The sequence below is a fragment of the Anolis sagrei genome, chromosome 5, assembly GCF_037176765.1.
Source record: "Anolis sagrei isolate rAnoSag1 chromosome 5, rAnoSag1.mat, whole genome shotgun sequence".
Classification (NCBI taxonomy): domain Eukaryota; kingdom Metazoa; phylum Chordata; class Lepidosauria; order Squamata; family Dactyloidae; genus Anolis; species Anolis sagrei.
In genome coordinates, this window is record NC_090025.1 from 144,008,858 (window position 1) to 144,032,460 (window position 23,603).

General features: G+C 42.2%; 1 protein-coding gene across 2 annotated transcripts in view; it reads right to left on the minus strand.

Annotated features, from left to right (window-relative positions):
• Positions 1-431: 431 nt before the first annotated feature.
• The window catches only part of TSPAN8 (tetraspanin 8), an 89,947-nt gene continuing 66,775 nt past the window's right edge, over positions 432-23,603 (minus strand). For both annotated transcript variants that reach the window (XM_067469095.1, XM_067469096.1), the window contains 6 exons: positions 23,432-23,560; positions 16,590-16,664; positions 16,329-16,436; positions 8,985-9,101; positions 6,322-6,405; positions 432-952 (listed from right to left, as the gene is read on the minus strand). In XM_067469095.1, the coding sequence (XP_067325196.1) occupies positions 899-952; positions 6,322-6,405; positions 8,985-9,101; positions 16,329-16,436; positions 16,590-16,664; positions 23,432-23,560 (567 nt within the window). In that variant the 3' untranslated portion in view covers positions 432-898. The remainder of the gene's footprint in view (positions 953-6,321; positions 6,406-8,984; positions 9,102-16,328; positions 16,437-16,589; positions 16,665-23,431; positions 23,561-23,603) is intronic.

Consider the following 23,603-nt stretch of genomic DNA (forward strand, 5'->3'; position numbering starts at 1 on the left):
AATTGGAATATTAAAAATAAATGCACTTCAAGGTGGGAAGAAAATCTTGGAATGGCAGAAATGTCATTCAGATTTATTAAAAACACATGCCAAGAACTACAGTATCAGATACTCTTACTTTTCAGCATGTTTGCCCTGTCATGAAGTCCAACATTTGCATTTATCAACATTTGGAAATTTCCTTACATTCAAGAGCTTGAGTGCAAGGAGATTTAAAAGTTTTTAAAACCTTGGAGTTAAAAAAATCAGAGGTAGTTAAAAGTAAAACTGACAGCTTTGTATCCTCTGACCTTACAAAGTAACCTATTGTAAGGTTAATACATTGACAACCTCAGTCACATTTAATGTTTAAATGATGGAGCATAGGGTCTGCTCCCAGGACACATATTTCAGAAGCTATGTCTAGTTCTCTGAAATAGAGAGACGCATGATTTGTATTCATTCAAATTTTGAAGTGGAAATTTTTATTTTATATACTTTTAGAGTATATTCCAGTTATTACAATAATTGTGCATCCAATTTTAATTTGAGGGTTGAGGGAATGGTATATCACAGTTATCAGAAATCTTGAAAGCGCTGCGCTGTGTCAGCAGAATATGTGACAAGTTAAATGTTCTGTTTTATTGTGAGATAATTTCTAAATAAAAAGCTGACAAAAAGAATATACAAAAGGTATGTGTAACATTAAAAAAATCAGCTATGGGTCATTAGTTTCCCTAATTTTAAGCAGATTTTTATTTCACAATGCATGAAAAAAATCATTATCCATCAGTTCTTCGGCTGTTATCATCACAGTTGCTTCTGGCATTTGCTCTAAGGTGCCAAACCAAACTTCAATCTCTCAATCTACAAAGGTTTCTCCTTTGGCTAGTGACATATTTCTGACACTTCCACGGTTTCATTTTCTCTGGATTTGGCAGTAGAGGCTCATTGAAAACACCAGACCAAGAACCTGGAAAAGAAAGATGTTTATGGTATTATTTGGCAGCTTTCAATATCCCCCACATACAGTCAATGCACAGTGAGAACATTTTGTTTGCAAACGTCTTGGATTTACGCACAGATGAAATCTGCTATGCTGAAGACTGCGTCCAAAGTAATTTTTAGAAGTATGATTCTCAAATAGTGGGATTTTAATTAAACCCATATATACCACATTATGGGAAACTTAAATTTATTGTAAAAGATGGATTGCTTCAAGGGTGAAGACATGTCCTTCTATGGGGATCTTGTTACTGCTGTGTGCTGTTTACTTAGAGAGGGAGTAGGAATCACATTTTCCACAAGCAGAGAAAGGTTTTTCATTTTTTTTCTCTTTTGGAAAAGATAGCGCTCTCCCAGACCAAAACACTTTTGCTGAGGAGAAAATAATTGTGGATTTATTGCTACTTCTTAGACAATGGAATGCCTTTCTCAAATTTTGTGGAGCTTTAATAACAACAAAATAATTCCTGTTTGGAGTTGAACTATACATATGACAGTTATTTGCCACTGACTACTAACAGAACCAAACAAGAAAGTGTTAAATCAGATAGATCTTGGTTTAAATTATGTATAGGGAACTTCTTTGTGAAAGATTTCATTTTTGAAATATCTGTAGTCCATCAAGAACTAAAATGGCATGAAAAATACTGTAGGTATTTACAGGAATTAATCTCCTCTATTTACATGTCTGTAGAAAAAAAAATAAGGTAAAGGATCTATAAAAGTACCTAAAATAAGAGAGCACAGATTGAAAAAATTAAGCAAATACTACTGGAGAACTGTGAAGAGTTACTTTTTAAAATGTGATACCTGGAATCCCTAGAAAACATGGCCAGCATGGGAGCTGTTGTTCAAAAATAGTTTCCAAGTTCTGTTCTAAAGCATCCATAACTGGGGCTTCTAGTGTCATGGAGACAATGGAGTAGATTATGTTCCTTGCTGTTGAACTTATAGTAGCTAGAAAAATTCAAAAGTCTCTCATCCTGCTCAAGATAATTAGCCAGTAGAAGCTATGCTGATTTCTCCATTTATGTTCCATTGCTTTGCTTTGAATCCACCTCAGTTTGGTTTTTCCTAATATAGTCAGTATAATAACTTGAGTATCCTCACCTGCAGGTAGCAGAATGGTTCAGCAGCTGAAGGGCATGGCTAGATAAAATACAAAACTCTGCCCTTTTCCCAACATAAATGAGACATTGTTGCTGCTGTCCTTTCTACATCACCCTTCATTTCTTTCCTAAGTCAACTGCATCACCTATCCTATGTCTACTTCTATTGTTGTTTTCATTGTAATCCTTCAAGTCATTTCTAACTTATGGTGACCCTAAGTCAAACCTATTACTGGTGGTAGGGGTGGGGTGGGATGGGTAGGTAGGGAGTCTTGGCATGATTTGGGATGGGAATTTGAATCTCATCTCCAGAGTCCCATTCCAGTACACCATTATACCGATTTGGCTGTCCTCTGTGCTTGTATCCTATCTTGAAACCCCATGAGATATGATGGGATATAAATATTTTATGTATATATACACCAACACATTGTTGCTTTTGCATGATCTTATCCATTTGTTTTACTAACCATTGTAAATCATGTTGGCGTGAAACATTTATCATAAAGAACAGTTTTAAACCAACTATTTGGTTACTGTTGTTTTTTTAAATTGTGAAAATTCCTAAATGGAGACTTTTCTTTAAGTATGCATACCCATATGCAAGCACTTTTTAAAATTTGGCGCTGTTATGATTTTTTAAAATAAAAGGTCAACTCACAATTAGTTTTAATTACAGTCTAATTTATACAACTCTAGAAGTGCATCTACTCTCATAATTCCTCTTCTCTCAGCCCATAAATTTCCCACATAGTTAATTATCACATTGTTACCACATGGTTTGCTGTTGGATCATTTATTCAACATTTGTTATTCTTTCTTATTAACAGTCTTTTACAGACTCTTCTGGCTTCAAATGAAATGTATCAACTGTGATTTAAGTAATAATTCTGTCTTTCTACAACAGTGTTTAGATAGTGACAAAAAAGAGAGAATGGTTATAGACCCTCAACATATAGCGATTCTCATTTTTAATAACAATATAAGCATGGATATTAATGGAAAGATAGAAATGACACGTGAGCGTGCACACAAACATGTTGTTGTCATTGTGTGCCTTCAATTCATTTCTGACTCATGGCAACCCTGAGGCAAACTCATCACGGGATTTTCCTGGCAAGACTTGTTCAGAGTGGGTTTGCCTTTGCCTTCATAGGAAGCTGAACACAAGGTCACACACTGGGTTTCTATGTCTAAGCAGAGTTCAAACTCTGGTCTTTATATTCATAGTTCAACTCTCAAACCAGTCCATCATGCTGGTACTCTCTCTTTCTCACATCATGGCTACCTCTGGATGTGTTAAACTCCTTCTAGCAGCAGCAGAAGGAGAACAACGATGCTAAGGCCTCTTTCATTAGCCCAACAGATATTGCCTAATATTGACTCCTTTTCCAGAAGAGTTGATTCCCATAGGGGTCTTTCAACCAAGGACCATTAGAGTACTTCAATGAGTACGTAACCCGATGGCATATCTTCTCCTATACAGTACTTATCTACCTGGATCTGAGGGCATCATCTAAGGGCCTATCTATATGGGCTATATAAGTCATTTTAGGCTTAGCATGGCTTTGTCTCACCTTTTTAAAAAGTTGTGTTTGGGGCCAGTGTAAACAGTTAGGCTGCCTCCCAGTCTGAAACAGCTGTGGCTGTTCACACTGCCATCCCACTTTCCCTAAACTTGGGCAGCCCAGGGACGGGGGATGGCACTTTCCTTCCCTTGTTGTTCTGGCCTTAGCAGAGATCAGCAGATATGAAAATGGCAGTGGTTTCCACTCATCACTTGTAGTGAGGGTGGCCAGAATGATGAGGCAGTTGGAAAAGGGAGGAGAAAAATGAGGGTGTGCTTCCTACTTCCCCTAAATCCTTCATTGCTTTGGTTATCTTCACTACAGGCACAGAGCAGCAACCACAGCCATTTTTGTGACCAGTTTCACTTTTGTAGCAAGGCTTAAGTGGCTGTTTAGTGGTGCCAAACTCATTCTGGCACTGATGAGCTGGGTGGATGCCATCCAGCTGCTGGTAGCTCTATGCCACAAGGAGTTGAAGCCTGCCAGTCCTCGAGATGGCTTGGTAGCTGGCTGTGCAGACTGGATCAGCACCATCATTTGTGGAATGTGTCGATGGCCCCTATGATTGTACTTTTGGTACTCCTGGGAGACAAAGCAAGGCACATAGTTATAAGTGAGAGGTCTTTTGAGTGGAGGTATCTTGGAAATGCCAGTTCAAGAATGGCTCACTTAGGCCCGTCGCAAACTCTGTTCCTGCGAGAGAAACCTTGCTAGCAAGTCCCTGACGTCATGAGCCTGCGCCTCTCTCCCCGCCCCTTTCTCCACCCCTTTCTCTTTGCGAGCGTGGTTTTTCCTTTGCTAGGGCAGCATTGCCCGCATTTTCTCTCAGTTGAATTCTGCCAACTGAGAGAAAATGCGGGCAATGCTGCCCTAGCAGAGGAAAAACCACGCTCGCATGGAGAAAGGGGCAGAGAAAGGGGCGGGGAGAGAGGCGGAGTCTCGTGACGTCAGGGACATGCTAGCAAGGTTTCTCTCGCAGGAACAGAGTTTGCGACGGGCCTTAGCTCCTACATAATGGATTTGTGGCACATTTACATTCTGTTTTTGAGAATTATTTTACATACAGATGATCTGAGAGACTGTATATCACAATATGTACCTGGCTGACTCTAAATACGCTTTCAGGAAGACTTTGTTCTATTGCACCACTGTCACAGAGTTGTCTGATTCAGGAAAGGGTCTTCTCAATGGCTGCTGCCACATTGTATAATTCCTTCACATGAGAAGCGAGCTGTACTTCTCCCTACACTCTCTTCACAGGCAGTTAAATATCTTTTTACATATGCAAGTATTTGATGATTAACTGGTTTTACTAAATGGTATTTTCAGAACTGGTGATTCTGTATTTTTAACTTTATTTTTATGTTTTTAAGTGATATTACACTTTTCAATTTTAAGATACACAGAAAGATACTTTCTTGAACTATGTTTTAACATTTTTATCACCAGGTTTTTAGTCTGACCTTTGAAAAAACCTGGTTACAAGTCCCCTTGCATCTTATCTTGGGGGGAAAAAAGCAGGATATAGATACAATGGAACAGTTAAAATAAATAAGATTTTGGTATGTCTGCATTTTAAAAGTTTTTATTTTGCAGTTAGTATTATGTCAATTTTCCATTTTACAATACTTTTCTTTCCGGCTCTTAGTCTTACACTCACCAGTTTTTGCTCAGTGCTTTTATTGTGTAGTAGTTGTACTCTATAAGTTTATCAGATTTTATACTTCATCAAGAACTCTTACTAGTGGGCAGTTAAAAGTATAAAAAAAAGGATGGGAAAAGATGGCAGAGGTGCTGACAGCACTGACAGAGCCTCCACAATTTGTTTGTTTGCTTTAAATACAACTAACTTAACTTTAAAAAATAATTAATGTAATTTTTATCAAGAACTAGTGCCTACCTTTCCAACTTTGTTATTTCCTCTTCAGGCTTACCTCCTTTACATATTGTATATATCTTCAAGTCACCTCCCATCTATGGCGACCCTACCTTTTTGTTGGCAAGATTGTTCAGAAAAGATTTGCCACGTAAGACTGAGAGAGTGTGACTTACCCAACCAAGATTCCCCAGCAGGTTTCATGGGTGAATAGAGTTTTGAACCCTGCTCTCTGGAGTCATAGTCCAACACTCACACCACTACACTACACAAGCTTCATTTTAGTATTGTGAACTTAAAAACAAGCTAATGAAAGCACTTTTCAGGATTGAGTTAGTTATAGACATGAGAAAATGCTGGTTACACAGCATGTTGCCTGGAGATGTCAAATCTGACTGCACCTCGAGGTCTCTCTGTAGTGTCCACCTCTCTTCCCTAGTCTTTTCAGGAGCAAACATGGCTCCAGTTAATCCAGTAAGCTTCCATACACACCAGAGACAACTTACTAGACATTCTGTGGTGCAACTGGAGCTCCCTTTTCTCTTACCCCAGGCTATGGAGGCGGTGGCAGCAGATGCCTCAGCACCCATCCATATTTTACATGCATTCACTGGGATCAACTCCCTTTTGAATGTACAAAGCAATACTTGTCCCTCCTTGATGGTTGACTTTGGCCAGTCATTATTATTCCACCTAATTTATGGCAGCAGGGACAAACTAAGAATTCCAACCTGAGTTCCTTGGAGAAAAGATGAAATAGAAAGTTCTATGATAATTTATGTACCTCGATGAATGCCAGTCCAAATGCTATTCCCATAACTATGATCATATTGTTCTGTACCATCTTGATGAAGACATCTCCACAGTACTGAAAGACAGGGGAATACCAACATGAATACAAATCATCAGTTTGTCATGCATAATATTCTAGTATGAAAGCAGAATGAAAATGAGCTAAATTCATTGTGCTGTACATTTACAATTTAACCACTGCCTAAAGTTTCATGCTAGGAAAAGGCAGAATATTAGTTAATTAAATAAATACACCAGTCAGTGGGATCAAAAGTTGAAAATCAATATTCAGTAAAGAAACATTGTTTACTTGGTCAGCTGCTTGCTTGCCAACATAGAACTTTCTTGAATTGCCTCCTGCCAAGCTCACACCACTTATTTAGATCAACTTACTCCAGTGCACAAGATGTTTAAAGCTTCAGTGAAAAACTTATACTGGTACTGATGGACTCAGCTCAAGGAAGAACCCATATAGTTGTTCTTGAGGACCTAGACATTCCTAAAGATAATGCCTGTTAGGAATGTCTACACCACCAGTGCACCTTAAGGATCACAGGGGAAGATCTAGAGATTCCTGGAGAGGTGTTCCCTAAGGTTAAAAAATTAGCACTTTGTTATTCATGTTTTTCCCTACTTTCACCATACTCTCATATTGATTGGCTACATGTTTCTTGCTTTTCATTGGTAAAACTGTGGCGATTTTGCAACACATGGCTAACTATTCTGTGTTGGAATATTTTGGTCAATCTGTATAATTATGATTACGAGGCAATATGAATAAATAGATTGTTATCTAACACAATGTTTCTCAAGCTATTTGATTCTACACTTGGCCACCAATATCTTGCTAGCAAATTTTTGGTCCTCCTGAGTGACTCTATAATAATTTTAATGGAAGTTGTTCATTTCAATAGGGCTTGCTATTATCCAGTTTTCTGTTTCTATGATAAGTTCAGGAATGTATTCCTCATGGATATGGGAATCATACTGTACACAATATTTATCCACATACCCAGATATTATTGCTATTTCTCATTTGTCAAGAGAGTGAAAACATGTATTTGGGGTCAAGCCTTTGGTGAATAATATAGTGCAATAGATGGACTTGGAATTATGTGTATGATCACCAGAATGGCCTGGACTATGATTGCGGATAACGTGGTTTATAGTAATAAATGGAATGTTTTAAATGTTATAATAGTTTCTTGCTGTATGCCTCCTTGAGTCCCCTTTCGGGATCGAGAAAGGTGGGATAGAAATAAATAAACAAATGTGTACCTTACCACAACAATGTCAACACCTTCTTTACTTACTCTGGCCAATCCACCCATAAGGTCACTTCTCATCCTTAAGAATGCTACAGCACAATGTAAAAAATGCAATCCTACACATTCAGAAGTAAAATTTCTTTCTTCAGTTGAGGTTTTCTTGAGTAACATGCATAGGATTATAGCCTGAAGCAATCTATTTTCAGTCCCATCTCCTCTGATTAGGGCTCTAACATACTGTTATTTCATTCTTCACCCTTGAACACTAGCAGTATGCTATATTAGTCATGCATAGTCTGTTGGCTCATATCATCAATAAAGAAATAAATGTGCATGTTTTATTATCTCCATCTGTATTAGGCCCCTTCTACACTGCCATATAATGCAGATTATCAAAGCAGACAATCAAATTGAAAGTGAATCTAGACAAGACAGAAGTCCTCCTGGTCAGTCAAAATGCCAAACAGGGCATAGGGTTACAGCCTATGCTGGACGGGGTTACACTCCCTCTGAAGAAGCAGGTTTGCAGCTTGGGAGTGATCCTGGATTCATCGCTGAGCCTGGAACCCCAGGTTTCGGCAATGGCCAGGGGATCTTTGGCACAGTTAAACCTTGTGCGCCAGCTGCGCCCATACCTTGGGAAGCCTGATCTGGCCACATTGGTCCACGCTCTGGTTACATATCAAATAGACTACTGCAACACCCCCTCTATGTGGGGTTGCCTTTGAAGACTGTTCAGAAACTTCAACTAGTTCAACAGGCAGCAGCCAGGTTACTAACTCTAGCGACATACAGGGAGCACACCACACCCCTGTTGTGCCAGCTCCACGGGTTGCCAGTCCACTTCCGAGTACAATTCAAAGTGCTGGTCTTGGCCTATAATGCCCTATACGGTTCTGGCCCAGCTTACATATCCAAACGTATACATCCCACCTTGTAGCTTAAGATCATCCAGGGAGGCCCTGCTCTCAGCCTGCCAGCCTTGCAAGTGTGTTTGGTGGGGACGATGGACCCTGCCTTCTCGGTGGTGGCCCCCCGCCTGTGGAACTCACTCCCCAGTGAAATCAGGTTGGCTTCTTCCCTCATTTCTTTTAGGAAGAAGGTTAAATCATGGCTTTGGGACTACGCCTTTGGACAGCAAGTATGACAGCACCTTGGATGTATGATATAAATAAAATGAGCTGGCACATTGTATTTGATCAAATCTGTAGATAGCAATGGTAAATATGAAATCATGTATACATTTGAAAATACCCTATACTATCTACTTTCTTGAAGTGGCTAAAAATATTAACCAGCTTCCATCCATGCTTCAGGTACCAGACAACACTTTGAACATCATTGCTGAAGGGTAGTGGTATGTGACACATAGTATAATTCTTCATACCTCTTCATAGATATTGTCTTTGCAGGCAGGAGTCCCTATGTCTGCCGTCTCACATGTACACCCTCCTGGAGTTTTCCCCCAATCTGCCTTCCCGTTAAACAAACCACAACATTTGTTCTGAAAGAAAGAAGAAAAACAAGAAAGGGACCATGAGCATTCACAAAAGAGAAATAGAATGTATTAGCCTTGCTAACATACTGAACATCTTGCTAAATTTTTAAGAAAGAGCAAACACGGTACTAAAAAAAAATCACATGTAATACCAAATAAAAATTATTATTATTCACAATATTTAAATTAACAGATATTTACAGGAAGGGAAAGCCAAGGGAATGGGGAGAGGACAGGAATCTTCTAGAAATTGCAACAGCCTTGGAATACTAATGGCGCTTCCAGACATTGTAAAAATGCAGGTTTAAAAATTGGAGCAAAAAATCCCAGGACTTGATAGCAAGTCCACACACAGACCTGTCAGTCCCTAGAAATGCTCCCCCACTGTCCTCACACCTTCCTTTGAAGGGGATTTTATAAGATGGAGGAGGGGATGAGGGACATCCAGAGGATTTTAAAAAAAAAATTGCTCCAAGATGCACTTGACCACATGCACTCATGCAGAGATCCTAATGTACACACAAACAGATTTCTTATTCTCTCTCTTCACCTAATCCTAAATTCAAGCTCTGTTTAATGTAATAAAGATCAGGACAAAGGAATGGTTGCAGAGATTTCTAATTGCTTTCCAATTGTGCTTCCCTTTAGCCACCTGGGTGTTCGTGGCTCAATTTTTTGACAGCTCAATCAGATGTTTCAGGGTTTTAGAACACACATATATGCTGGAGCAGTCTACACAAGAGCTCAGAAGGAATATACGTGTTTTCCATAACTGTAGGGATATATGGTCATATGAATGTGCACAATTTTTGGGCAGAATTTTTGGGCAGAATAAGTTTTAAGCATGCTTACACACGTGCTTTTCAGATGTGCTTCTGATTCTGTCCTCACTTTCCCCAAAGTCAATTAGCCACCCCAATCTTTTTTATCCCATTTTTCTGGGTTTTTAGGCATGTGTAGAAGGGCCCTAACTATCTCTGTATAAATTTTTACTTTTATATTTTTATTTAGGTTACCAAACCTAAAACAGTTTTGTTTTACATTTGGCTGATCCCAAAGACTGCATTTTATCCAAAGACTGCATTTCTAGAAATGGGAGCAAGGAGAACTTCTGGAATAAATGACAATTAAACCTCCATGAGCTATTTAGGAAAGTCTCACATACCAAAACAGCAGAAAAGGAGAAAAAGAAAACATTCTTCTGGTAGCCCAGAATGTTGCTTCTGGTCAATCCTTGAGGCACCACTGGGGCCCACTAAGGGTGAATCTACACTGGGACTATACCCCATTTGGCCCCATTAATGTCACCCACACACACACACAAATTTTAGTCTGAACTCAAGGTAGTTTCGAAAGCCACACAGTTCTCCCGCTTGAAGTAACCTTGGTACAAAAGGGTATTTCTACATGTTAATGAATTCACTGTATTGGGTTATTTTAGGTGGCACTCTTATAAAAGAAGTGCTTTAACCTCAATATTATGTGTCCATATAGTACCAGGATTGAGGTACTTCTCTCAAGTTAAAAAAGTAGTAATTTTTCCAGCTTCATAGGATTCTTGCATCCTTATCCCCAATGAATGTGGAGGGTTGTGTGTATTTCCATTACCAAATGGATATACACAATGTGTCAGCTAACTGTTTTGTCTTTGTAGAAATTGGGACCCTTACCTTGTGGCCTAAAACTCCCCATATCCTGTGGGATTTGGAGAGCTATAGTCCAAAAAGTAACACCCCTAGCCTCTATTTTTATTGTGCCCATTATGTTCCTAATCCATGGTGCTTTCCTTCCCAAGAGAAAACATACCATCTAGCACTGCAACAGTCTAACTAAGAGCAGTTTTAAGTTTGTTTTTTTCACATCTGTCCTGGACAGAAAGCCACTCACTTCAACTGAAGGCAGAATTGAGCTGTTTCAGGCACCACATAAACAAGAAGCCAAACAATCATCTTCAGCATAAGCTAAAGCAGATGTTTAACATAAACTGACTGTTTGTGTGTGTTTCTGTATATGTAATGTGCACATCTTTTTTTCAAAACTACCAAAGCAGGTGCTTATTAGCTTATAAATGTATTTTGGATTCTTATTAAGGAAACAACATGTGCTTATCTTTTGTGGCTAAGAAAGGATCAAGAATTTATTGCCTTTCCAGAAAGAAAGGCAGGTCATTTTATGATAATTTTTTTCAGGTGCCATCTACACCGCCGTATAAAATCCAGGTTATCTCCTTTGAACTAGTTTATATGGCAATGTAGCCTCATATAATCAGTTCAAAACAGATAATGTGGATTATCTGCTTCAATAATCTGGATTATATGGCAGCGTTGAAGGGGCCTCAGAGATAACATGCTCTCGGAGGTAAAATAGTGGCCAGAATAGTTGCCACTGGACTGGCTGGAGCACTGGTGATAGATTGGATAGCCAAAATAACAGGCCCCTGTGTCTCAAAGTCCTGCTGGTAAATGCTAGGTCTGTAAATGGTAAAAGAGTGGCCATCCAGGATGTAGTCCTGGGTGACAGTGTGGACCTGGCTTGCATCTGGTTGGATGAACTGGGGTGGGGGTGTTCAACCTCACCCAGCTTTATCCACAGGGTTTCAGGGTGCACCAGCATGCTAGGCCTGGGGGGCAGGAAACCGGGGTTGCGGTGGTCTATCATGAATCCATCTCTCTGATCAGGTGCCCCATGCCACAATCACCTAACTTTGAGTGTGTCTATTTTAAAGTGGGTAAACAAGACAGACTGGGGATTCTGCTTGCATACTGCCCACCTTACTGCACGACAGTTCTCCTACCTGAGTTAGCGGGGGTGGTCTCTGGCCTGGCGTTGGAGTCCCAGTGGCTTATTGTGCTGGGGGACTTCCATGCTGAGGCTTCCCTGTCAGGAACAGCTCAGGACTTCATGGCCTCCATGACAACCATGGGGCTGTCCCAAATGATATCTAGACCCACTCATATAGTTGGACATGCTCTTGACCTGGTATTTATTGTGGATGGGGGTGAAAATCTCATTATGGAGGAGCTATCAATTGTTCAATTGTCATGGACCAACCATCACCTAATCAGTTTTAAACTTACTGTGACCTTCAACTTCTGCAGGTGTGGAAGATCCATTAAGATGGTCCACCCCAGGAGACCTATGAATCCAGATGGATTCCTGATGTCTCTTGGGGAGTTCCTTGTCATGGCTGCAGACAATCCTGTTGAATATGGAGGAGACTAGGACTGTGGACATAATTGCCCTGAATGTCCCCTCTCGTGTAGCAGAATTAACTCAGCTCCTTGGTTTACCAGGGACCTTGCAGAGATGAAGCAAGTGAGACGGAGACTAGAATGCATTTGGCAAAAGTCTCGGAATGAATCTGACCAAACACAGGTTAGAGCCTCTCTTAGGGCCTGTTCCGTGGCAATGGTGGCAGCCAGGAAGGTATTCTCGACTGCTCACATTACATCTACAACAAATAGACCTGTGGAGTTGTTCCAAGTGGTTAAGGAGCTTCTCCAACCTGTTTCCCAGGGGGAGACCCTTGAGCACTCAGCAACTCAATGTGGTGAATTTGCCCATCATTTTGCAGATAAAGTCACTTGGATTTGTTCTGATAATGGATGTCAATTTAATGGTAGTTCCAGTGGATGTACCTGAAGCACCTGTCTGTTCTATTTTATTGGATTCATTTCAGCATGTTTGGTCTGGTGACATGGACATGATTCTTGGAGCTGTGAGAGTGACCACTTGTGCTCTAGATCCTTGCCCTTCCTGGCTCATCAAACCCACCAGTGGGGAATTGGCTGAGTGGTTTTTGTGGATTATTAATGCCTCACTGGACCAGGGACATTTACCATTAAATGTAAATTGTAATTATAAATTGTAAACCTACTCTTAAAAAATCATCCCTGGATTTCACTATATTAAACAACTATTAGCCTATTTCAAATTTTCCTTTTTGGGCAAGCTTCTGGAGCAGGTGGTGCCCTCTCAGCTCCAGGGGTTCTTGGATGACATCAATCATCTTGACCCCTCACAGTCTGGTTTCAGGCCTGGCCACAGAGCCAAGACAGCTTTGGTCGCCTTGGTGGATGACCTCTGCAGAGGATTAAACTGGGGAAGTAGCCTTGGACATCTTAGCAACTTTCGATACCATTGACCATGGTATCATTCTGAGTTGGCTCTCTGGAATGGTATCATTCTGAGTTGGCTCTCTGGAATCTTCCTGGAGAATTGAACCAAGATGGTGATGCTGGGGGACATTTTCTCGAATCCCTGGCCAATGACCTGTGGGGTCCCACAAGATTCCATTCTCCACCCCACCCCCAATGCTTTTTAATATCTACATTAAACTTCTGGGTGAGGTCATCCAGAGTTTTGGAGTTGGGTGCCATCTCTACACAGATGACACACAACTCTTCTACTCTTTTCTACCTAATTCTAAGAAAGCTCCACGGATCCTAAACCAGTGCCTGGCAGCTGTGATGGATTGGATGAGGGCCAACAAGCTGAGACTTAATCCAGAAAAGACAGAGGTCCTCCTGGTCAGTCATGAGGCCGATCGGTGTATAGGGTAGTTGCCTGTGCTCGAAGGGATTACACTCCCCCTAAAGACACAGGTCCATAGTCTGGAGGTTCTCCTGGATTCTTCACTGATGCTTGAGGCTCAGTTGTTGGTGGTGAGTGGTAGAACATTCACAGTTAAAACTTGTATGCCAGCTGTGACCATACCTCAGAAAGTCTGACTTGATCACAGTGGTTCACACCTTAGTTACATCAGAATGGACTATTGTAATGCGCTCTTTGTGGGGCTGCCTTTGAAGACAACTTGGAAACTACAGCTAGTGCAAAGAGCAGCAGCTAGATTATTAACTGGGGTGAGCTTTAGGGAGCATACCACCCCTTTTTAAAGCAACTCCACTGGCTCCCATTAAGTTTCCAGGCCCAATTCAAAGTGCAGGTGATTACTTATAAAGCTCAGACAGGCCTTTTATCCTTAGTAATCCATGGCCAATGTGATAAATTATTTATAGGACTGGCCCACACTTTGATTGATTTTTATGACAGATAGCCAGCCCACATGTTTCACTGCATTTTAAGAATGTTATAATTTTCATTTTTTAATAATTTTATCAATGAGATTTTTATGCGCTGTTGATTATATCTATGTCATTGCATTTATACTTATGTATTGTTATCTGCATGTGACATTTGGAGTGATTCTGTGAGCCACTCCAAGCCCCTTTGAAGAGATGGTGGCGGGGTACAAATAAAGATTATTATTATTCAGTCATTATGGACTTTTTGCCGACATATGCCCTCAAACAGTCCCTACCCTGAAATACAAGATGGTAGTGGTAGCCAGGCTAGGGAGGTTATTAAATTACACTTTTTGTCCCCAGGCTCCTGAGCACTGAGCCATTCCACTGACTAGTGTCTGGTGATTTGAGTCCTGTGTTAAAATGCAATGAAGAGAATATTTTAAAACTGTGAGTTGTAACAATGATGGTGAATTATATTTCACAATTATTCTTCCACTATGATAAAACCAGCTCTCACTTATGTCTGGACAATTGTGATGGATTGGTTAGGATATACATGGGGGTTTTTTTGCCATCTTTCCTGTAAAGTCAAGAGTTCATGTTGGAAGCCCCTTCCTCTGTAGTTTAATTGTGTTTTATGGCTGGAAAAAGATGGTGTGAGCTTCTAAAGCCTTAAACACATTTATTTAATAAAATGCCTCTGAGAATTCAGATCAGACCTCTTTATTCTGACCAGTTATACCAACCTGTCCCACTAGAGGCTTACCAGATGTTGTATTCTAGTTCTATAGTCTAAGTTATAAGTCTATAATCTCTCAACATTTGTTATGCTAGCTAGAGTTGAAGACAACATCTAGAGACCAGAGTGTTGCTTTATAGCAGTGGTTCTCAACCTGTGGGTCCCCAGGTATTTTGGCCTACAACTCCCAGAAATCCTAGCCAGCTTACCAGCTGTTAGGATTTCTGGGAGTTGAAGGCCAAAACATCTGGGGAACCACAGATTGAGAACCACTGCTTTAGAGGTTTCCAATGCCTAAGCTTTAACCAATGTCTTTCTTTTCTATTTTTAATCGTCATGCAGCAGTGTCTGTTTGAGTTTTGAAATACATTGTTTGAATTTTGGATTCTTTTTGTTTAAATATATGGTATAAATAGGACAGTTTGCAACTGTCCAGATGGCAATGTTGTGGAATGCAGACATTGCATGTCTAGTTGTGCTGTTTCTGCCATAAGACTTGACCACAGGGGACTCAAAATGAACCATCCTCATGAGTCTCTACATTACATGGTATATAATGCGACTTAAACTATCATGGCTCAGTCCTATGGAATCCTAGGATTTGAAGTTTGGTGAAGAAATTAAAATTCTATGCTAATGAGCTTTAGGGCCCTTCCACACAGCCATATAACCCAGAATATCAAGGCAGATAATCCACAATATCTAATTTGAACTGGATTATTTGAGTCCACACTACCATATAATCCAGTTCAATTTGGATTTTATACAGCTATGTGGAAGGGTCCTAGTCTACTCCCTTGGACTACAATCTCAGGATTTCCTATGAAGCTTGGTAGTTAAAGTGCTATCACTGTGTTATGTAAACACTGGATGGTTGAAGATTTGGTTCTATATCCAAAGACTGTAAATATAGACCTATAAGTGTATACTGTGGCTGGTGTGAACAGAGTTTGTTTGGCTAAGACATTTGCTGTGACACTTGTGAAACCCTACACTTCAACAATATTTTCAGTACCATTGCAGAGACTGGCTGATAGCAACGTAGGATTTCTAATTGCTTGGAACAAAGGAAAATAAGTTTGACTGGCTATTCTTCAGTGACTGGCTCTGCATATCAGCCAGCAGGATTTCCTATGACTGCCTCCTAATGTCTGAACATCATGAGACAGCGCTGCTGCAGAAAGAGAATGGCCGAAAAGTTGGCTCACCTAATTTCCAAAGATCAATATCCAAATATCAGAAGTAGAGATATAGGGGACTGCTCAGATGACTACAAATGATTATATAGGGTGCATAATTCAAAGAGATGGCAGATAGGTACAGAAGTTTTGGATTATAATTTTTGAAAAAATATGTCCTCCAGCCAACTTTTCCTCTTTTAAAATGTAGAACTCTGCAGTATGTGTTTCAAGATACCATTCATTCTTCTGCATCAAACCAATGGAATAAGAAAGTAGGTTGAGTCACCTCTTTTTCAATTTGGCGAAAATTGTTCTGGAATTCTTTATCAGCAGGTGAGGTACCTTGCAGAGTACTACTGTACGTGCTGAGACTAGTCTTCAAATCTTCTTCAACCTGGAAAAGAACATAAAACATAAGTCATCATATTAAAACAAAAATTATGTCAAAGCCTAGAAAGCTTACTCTATAGGCTTCCAGAATTACAAGGATGTTTGTTGTTAATTTTTTTGCTAGACTTATGCAAGCAGAAACAGAAAAATGCAGTACCTGAGATTTGTAGACTGCTCCCAAAATGCCTGCTACAATTTGGAGAAGCAAGATCGCTAGCAGTCCAATGAAGAACTGAAAAACAAAAAGAATTAATTACTTCAGCAGGAGGGTGAATTATGTTTGTTTACTATTATTTGTAGGAAAAACATTTAAAACAATACAATAATTAAAATGAAAAACAATTTTAACAAATATAAACTTACTAGCTTGGGGACCCGGCGTTGCCCGGGTTATTAGAGAAAGGGGGTAATGGCGGTTCTGTATGCCAAGTTTGGTCTTTATTGGTCTTTGGATAATGTCAGCATTATTTTCAGGAAGTGAGTGAAGGTACTTGAAGTCCCATCATCCATGGGCCATCCTCCTACAAACAGCAGCAGGATATAGAGTGGGTCATGGGGGCTCTGTGTGCCAAGTTTGGTCTTTATCAGTCATTAGATGAGGGTGGCAGTGGTGTCAGTAAGTGAGTGAAGGTACTGCAAGTCCCATCATCCAAAGTCCATCCCCTTTCAAACTGCAGCAGGATGTAGAGTGGATCATGGGGGCTCTGTGTGCCAAGTGTGGTCTTGTTTGGTCAGTAGAAGAGGGTTGCAGCAATCTTTGGAAGGGAGTGGAGGTACTTGAAGTCCCATCATCCATGGTCTGTCCTCCTCCAAACTGCAGCAGGATGTAGAGTGGGTCATTGGAGCTCTATGTGGCAAGTTTAGTCTTGATTAGTCATTGGCGAGGGTCTCAGTGGTCTTAGGAAGTGAGCAAAGGTACTGCAAGTCCCATCATCCATCTCCAAATTTTTCCAAACAACACCACGACGTAAAGTGGGTCATGAGAGGTCTATGTGCCAAGTTTGGTCTTGATCCGTCATTGGATGAGGTTTGCAGAGGTCTCAGAATGTGAGTGAAGGTACTGGAAGTTCCATCATCCATGGTCCACCCTTCTCCAAAACTGCAGCAGGATGTAGAGTGGGTCATGGGGGCTCTGTGTGCCAACGTTGGTCTTGATTGGTCATTAGATGAGTTTTGCAGCAGTCTTGGGTAGTGGAGGTACTTGAAGTCCCATCATCCATGGTCTGTCGTCCTCCAAACTGCTCCAGGATGTAGAGTGGGTCATTGTATCAAGTTTAGTCTTGATAAGTCATTGGCGAGGGTCTCAGTGGTCTCAGGAAGTGAGCGAAGTGACTGCAAGTCCCACCATCCATTGTCAAATTCTTCCAAACCGCACCAGGATGTAGAGTGAGTTATGCAGGCTCTCTGTGTAAATTGTGGTCCTGATCCATCATCGTTGGCAGTTGTAATGGTCTTAGGAAGGGAGTGCAGGTATTGCAAGTCCCATCGTCCATGGTGCATCCTCCTTCAAACTGCACCTGGATGTAGAGTGCGTCATGGAGACTCAGTGTGCCAAGTTTGGTATTTATTGGTAATTGGATGAGGGTTGCAGTGGTATGAAGAATTGAGCAATGGTACTGCAAGTCCCATAATCCACGGTCCATCCCCGGCCAAACCACACCAGGACGTAAAGTGGGTCATGAGAGGTCTATGTGCAAAGTTTGGTCCTGATCAGTCATTGGATAAGGTTAACAGCGGTCTCAGAATGTGAGTGGTGGTACTGCAAGTCCCATCGTCCATGGTTCATAGTCCTACAAACTGCAGTAGGATGTAGAGTGGGTGATGGGGGCTCTGTGTGCCTATTTCGGTCTGTATTGGTAGTGTTCTGACCCATCCCCCGACCTTTCCTTTCCTCTCTTTCTCATCTCGGAATGTTGGATTTGTGGCTGGCCAATCAGAGACCATATGCAAATTTCCTTCTGTCATGTCCCGTTTCTGCCATGAACCCTCTTCTCCACCAGGGGCTCCTATTGAAGCTGGCCAATCAGAGACCATATGCAAATAGCACCACAGCGGCAGCCAATCAGAACGCTGGCACATACACCTTCCGCCCTCCGCACCTCTGTCCTTCCCATACAAACACTCTTCTTTATTATATACTAGCTTGGGGACCCGGCGTTGCCCGGGTTATTTGAGAAAGTGGGTAATGGTGGTTCTGTATGCCAAGTTTGGTCTTTATTGATCTTTGGATAACAGCAGCATTATTTTCAGGAAGTGAGTGAAGGTACTTGAAGTCCCATCATCCATGGCCCATCCTCCTACAAACAGCAGCAGGATATAGAGTGGGTCATGGGGGCTCTGTGTGCCAAGTTTGGTCTTTATCAGTCATTAGATGAGGGTGGCAGTGGTGTCAGTAAGTGAGTGAAGGTACTGCAAGTCCCATCAACCAAAGTCCATCCTCTTTCAAACAGCAGCAGAATGTAGAGTGGATCATGGGGGGTCTATGTGCCAAGTTTGGTCTTCATTGGTCATTAGAAGAGGGTTGCAGCAATCTTTGGAAGGGAGTTGAGGTACTTGAAGTCCCATCATCCATAGTCTGTCCTCCTCCAAACTGCACCAGGATGTAGAGTGGGTCATTGGAGCTCCATGTGCCAAGTTTAGTCTTGATTAGTCATTGGCGAGGGTCTCAGTGGTCTCAGGAAGTGAGCAAAGGTACTGCAAGTCCCATAATCCATCTCCAAATTTTTCCAAAGAACACCAGGACATAACGTGGGTCATGAGTGGTCTATGTGCCAAGTTTGGTCTTGATCCGTCATTGGATGAGGTTTGCAGAGGTCTCAGAAAGTGAGTGAAGGTACTGGAAGTTCCATCATCCATGATCCACCCTTCTCCAAAACTGCAGCAGGATGCAGAGTGGGTCATGGGGGCTCTGTGTGCCAAGTTTGATCTTTATCAGTCATTAGATGAGGGTGGCAGTGCTGTCAATAAGTGAGTGAAGGTACTTGCAGCCGTCTTGGGAAGGGAGTGGAGGTACTTCAAGTCCGTTCATCCATGGTCTGTCCTCCTCAAAAGTGCACCAGGATGTAGAGTGGGTCATGGGGACGCTGTGTGCCAAGTTTGGTCTTGATGAGTCATTGGTGAGGGTCTCCGTGGTCTCAGGAAGTGAGCGAAGTGACTGCAAGTCCCATCATCCATTGTCAAATTCTTCCAAACCGCACCAGGATGTTGAGTGGGTTATGCGGGCTCTCTGTGTAAATTGTGGTCCTGATCCATCATTGTTGGCAGTTGTAATTGTTTTAGAAAGGGAGTGCAGGTATTGCAAGTCCATGGTGCATCCTCCTCCAAGCCGCACCAGGATGTAGAGTGCGTCATGGAGACTCAGTGTGCCAAGTTTGGTCTTTATCGGTAATTGGATGAGGGTTGCAGTGGTCTCAAGAATTGAGCAAAGGTACTGCAAGTCCCATAATCCATGGTCCATCCTCGGCCAAACCACACCAGGACGTAAAGTGGGTCATGAGAGGTCTATGTGCCAAGTTTGGTCCTGATCAGTCATTGGATGAGGTTAACAGCTGTCTCAGAATGTGAGTGATGGTACTCCAAGTCCCATCATCCATAGTTCATCCTCCTCCAAACTGCAGTAGGATGTCGAGTGGGTCATGGGGGCTCTGTGTGCCAAGTGTGGTCTGTATTGGTAATTTTCTGACGCAGTCCCCTCTGGCCTTTTCCTTTCCTCTCTTTGTTATCTCGGAATCTTGGAATTGAGGCTGGCCAATCAGAGACCATATGCAAATTTCCTTCTGTCATGTCCCTGTTTCTGTCATGAACCCTTTTCTCCACCAGGGGCTCCTGTTGATGCAGGCCAATCAGGGATCATATGCAAATAGCACCACAGCAGCAGCCAGTCAGAATCTTGGAACTTTCAGGCTGGCCAATCAGAAAGCCGGCACAAACTCCTCTGCCCTACGTCCTCCCTCTGCCCTACGTCCTCCCGCTGTCCTCCCACACATACAAACTTTGACTTTTATTATATACTAGCTTGGGGACCCGGCGTTGCCCGGGTTATTAGAGAAAGTGGGTAATGGTGGTTCTGTATGCCAAGTTTGGTCTTTATCAGTCATTAGATGAGGGTCGCAGTGCTGTCAATAAGTGAGTGAAGGTACTGCAAGTCCCATCATCCAAAGTCCATCCCCTTTCAAACTGCAGCAGGATGTAGAGTGGATCATGGGGGCTCTGTGTGCCACGTTTGGTCTTGATCGGTCATTAGAAGAGGGTTGCAGCAATGTTTTGAAGGGAGTGGAGGTACTTGAAGTCCCATCATCCATGGTCTGTCCTCCTCCAAACTGTAGCAGGATGTAGAGTGGGTCATTGGAGCTCCATGTGCCAAGTTTAGTCTTGATTAGTCATTGGCGAGGGTCTCAGTGGTCTCAGGAAGTGAGCAAAGGTACTGCAAGTCCCATCATCCATCTCCAAATTTTTCCAAACAACACCAGGACGTAAAGTGGGTCATGAGAGGTCTATGTGCCAAGTTTGGTCTTGATCCGTCATTGGATGAGGTTTGCAGAGGTCTCAGAATGTGAGTGAAGGTACGGGAAGTTCCATCATCCATGGTTCACCCTTCTCCAAAACTGCAGCAGGATGTAGAGTGGGTCATGGGGGCTCTGTGTGCCAACTTTGGTCTTGATTGGTCATTAGATGAGTTTTGCAGCAGTCTTGGGGAGTGGAGGTACTTGAAGTCCCATCATCCATGGTCTGTCGTCCTCCCAACTGCTCCAGGATGTAGAGTGTGTCATTGAAGCTCCATGTGCCAAGTTTAGTCTTGATGAGTCATTGGCGAGGGTCTCAGTGGTCTCAAGAAGTGAGTGAAGTGACTGCAAGTCCCATCATCCATTGTTAAATTCTTCCAAACCGCACCAGGATGTAGAGTGGGTCATGCTGGGTCTCTGTGTAAATTGTGGTCCTGATCCATCATCGTTGGCAGTTGTAATGGTCTTCGGAAGGGAGTGCAGGTATTGCAAGTCCCATCGTCCATGGTGCATCCTCCTTCAAACTGCACCTGGATGTAGAGTGCGTCATGGAGACTCAGTGTGCCAACTTTGGTATTTATTGGTAATTGGATGAGGGTTCAGTGGTCTGAAGAATTGAGCAATGGTACTGCAAGTCCCATAATCCATGGTCCATCCCTGGTCAAACCACACCAGGACATAAAGTGGGTCATGAGAGGTCTCTGTGCGAAGTTTGGTCCTGATCAGTCATTGGATAAGGTTAACAGCGGTCTCAGAATGTGAGTGGTGGTACTGCAAGTCCCATCATCCATGGTTCATAGTCCTCCAAATTGCAGTAGGATGTAGAGTGGGTGATGGGTGATAGGCACTGTGTGCCTATTTCGGTCTGTATTGGGAGTGTTCTGACCCAGCCCCCGGCCTTTCCTTTCCTCTCTTTGTCATCTCGGAATGTTGGATTTGAGGCTGGCCAATCAGAGACCATATGCAAATTTCCTTCTGTCATGCCCCGTTTCTGCCATGAACCCTCTTCTCCACCAGGGGCTCCTATTGAAGCTGCCCAATCAGAGACCATATGCAAATAGCACCGCAGCGGCAGCCAATCAGAACGCTGCCACATACACCTTCCGCCCTCTGTCCGCCCTCTGTCCGCCCTCTGTCCGCCCTCTGTCCTATACAAACAAACACTCTTCTTTATTATATATATAGAATATAGATAGATATAGATATAGACTAGCTTGGGGACCCGGCGCTGCCCGGGTTATTAGAGAAAGGAATTGTATATCAAGGTTGGTGTTTATCAGTTATTTATATGGCTCGCAGTGGTCTCAGGAAGTTAGTGAAGGTACTGTGAGTCCCATCATCTGTGGTCCATCGTCTTCCAAACTGCACCAGGATGGAGAGAGGGTCATGGGGGCTCTGTGTGCTAAGTTTGGTTTTGATCAGTCATTGGATGAGGGTCACAGCAGTCTCAGAAAGTGAGTTAAGGTACTGCAAGTCCCATCATCCATAGTCTCCCACAAACATCACCAGAATGTTGAGTTGGCCATGGGGGCTCTCTGTGCCAAGTTTGGTCTTTATTGGTATTTGGATGAATGTCACTGTGGTTTCAGGAAGTGAGTGAAGGTACTGCAAGTCCCATCATCCATTGTCCATACTCCTCCAAACAGCACCAGGATGTAGAGTCTCTCATGGGGGCTCTGTGTGCCAAGTTTGGTCTTGATTGGTCATTAGATGAGGGTTGTAGCAGTCTTGGGAAGTGTGTGGAGGTACTTGAAATCCCATCATCCATAGTCTGTTCTCCCCCAAACCTCACCAGAATGTTGAGTTGGCCATGGGGGTTCTGTGTGCCAAGTTTGGTCTTCATCAGTCATTGGATGGGGGTCTCAGTAGTTTCACTGAGTGAAGGAACTGCAAGTCCCATCGTCCATGGTGCATCATCCTCCAAACCGCACCAGGATGTAGAGTGCATCATGGAGACCCGGTGTGCCAAGTTTGGTCCTTACCGGAAATTGGATGATGGTTGCAGTGGTCTTAGGAATTGAACGAAGATACTGCAAGTCCCATAGGCAAAGTATAAGAATTTATAATGGCCAGTGAATGAGAGTTTGGATGGATCTAATGCAACTTCACTTGAGAAAGGAAAAATTTTAACATAATATCTGACTTTTTATTTATCTGTGAAGAACTTCTGTCCAAAGATAGCCACTTAAAAAAGGTTACACAAGTGGTACTCCGTAAGAAATAAAAATAAAAAGTAGCAGCCTTGGAAGATCCACTGCATTTATTTGAAATGAATACTTGTCAATCCCATGTTTTCCCCCTTTTATTAAAACTTTGCAACAGCCAATATTACAGCATCTGCCTCTTGCTTTGGGACTTCTTAGAGACAGCACATAAACCTTTTCGCTGAAAACAATGCACAGAGTCAAAAGTAAACCATTTGGCTAATAAGTGATATTACAGCTCTGTATATCAGATTGGAAAGGTAGATGTTAAGGTTGTAATAGTGAAACTTTACCAGGAGAAGCATGCACTGGCTTTCCTTCATGGCACCGCAACAACCCAGGAAACCAAGCACCATGATAATAGCACCCACAGCGATGAGGACATTGATACCAGAAACCAGGCTGCTGTCTATTTCTAATTCCTGTGAGGACAGAGGTAAAACATCTCAAAGACAGATAACATTA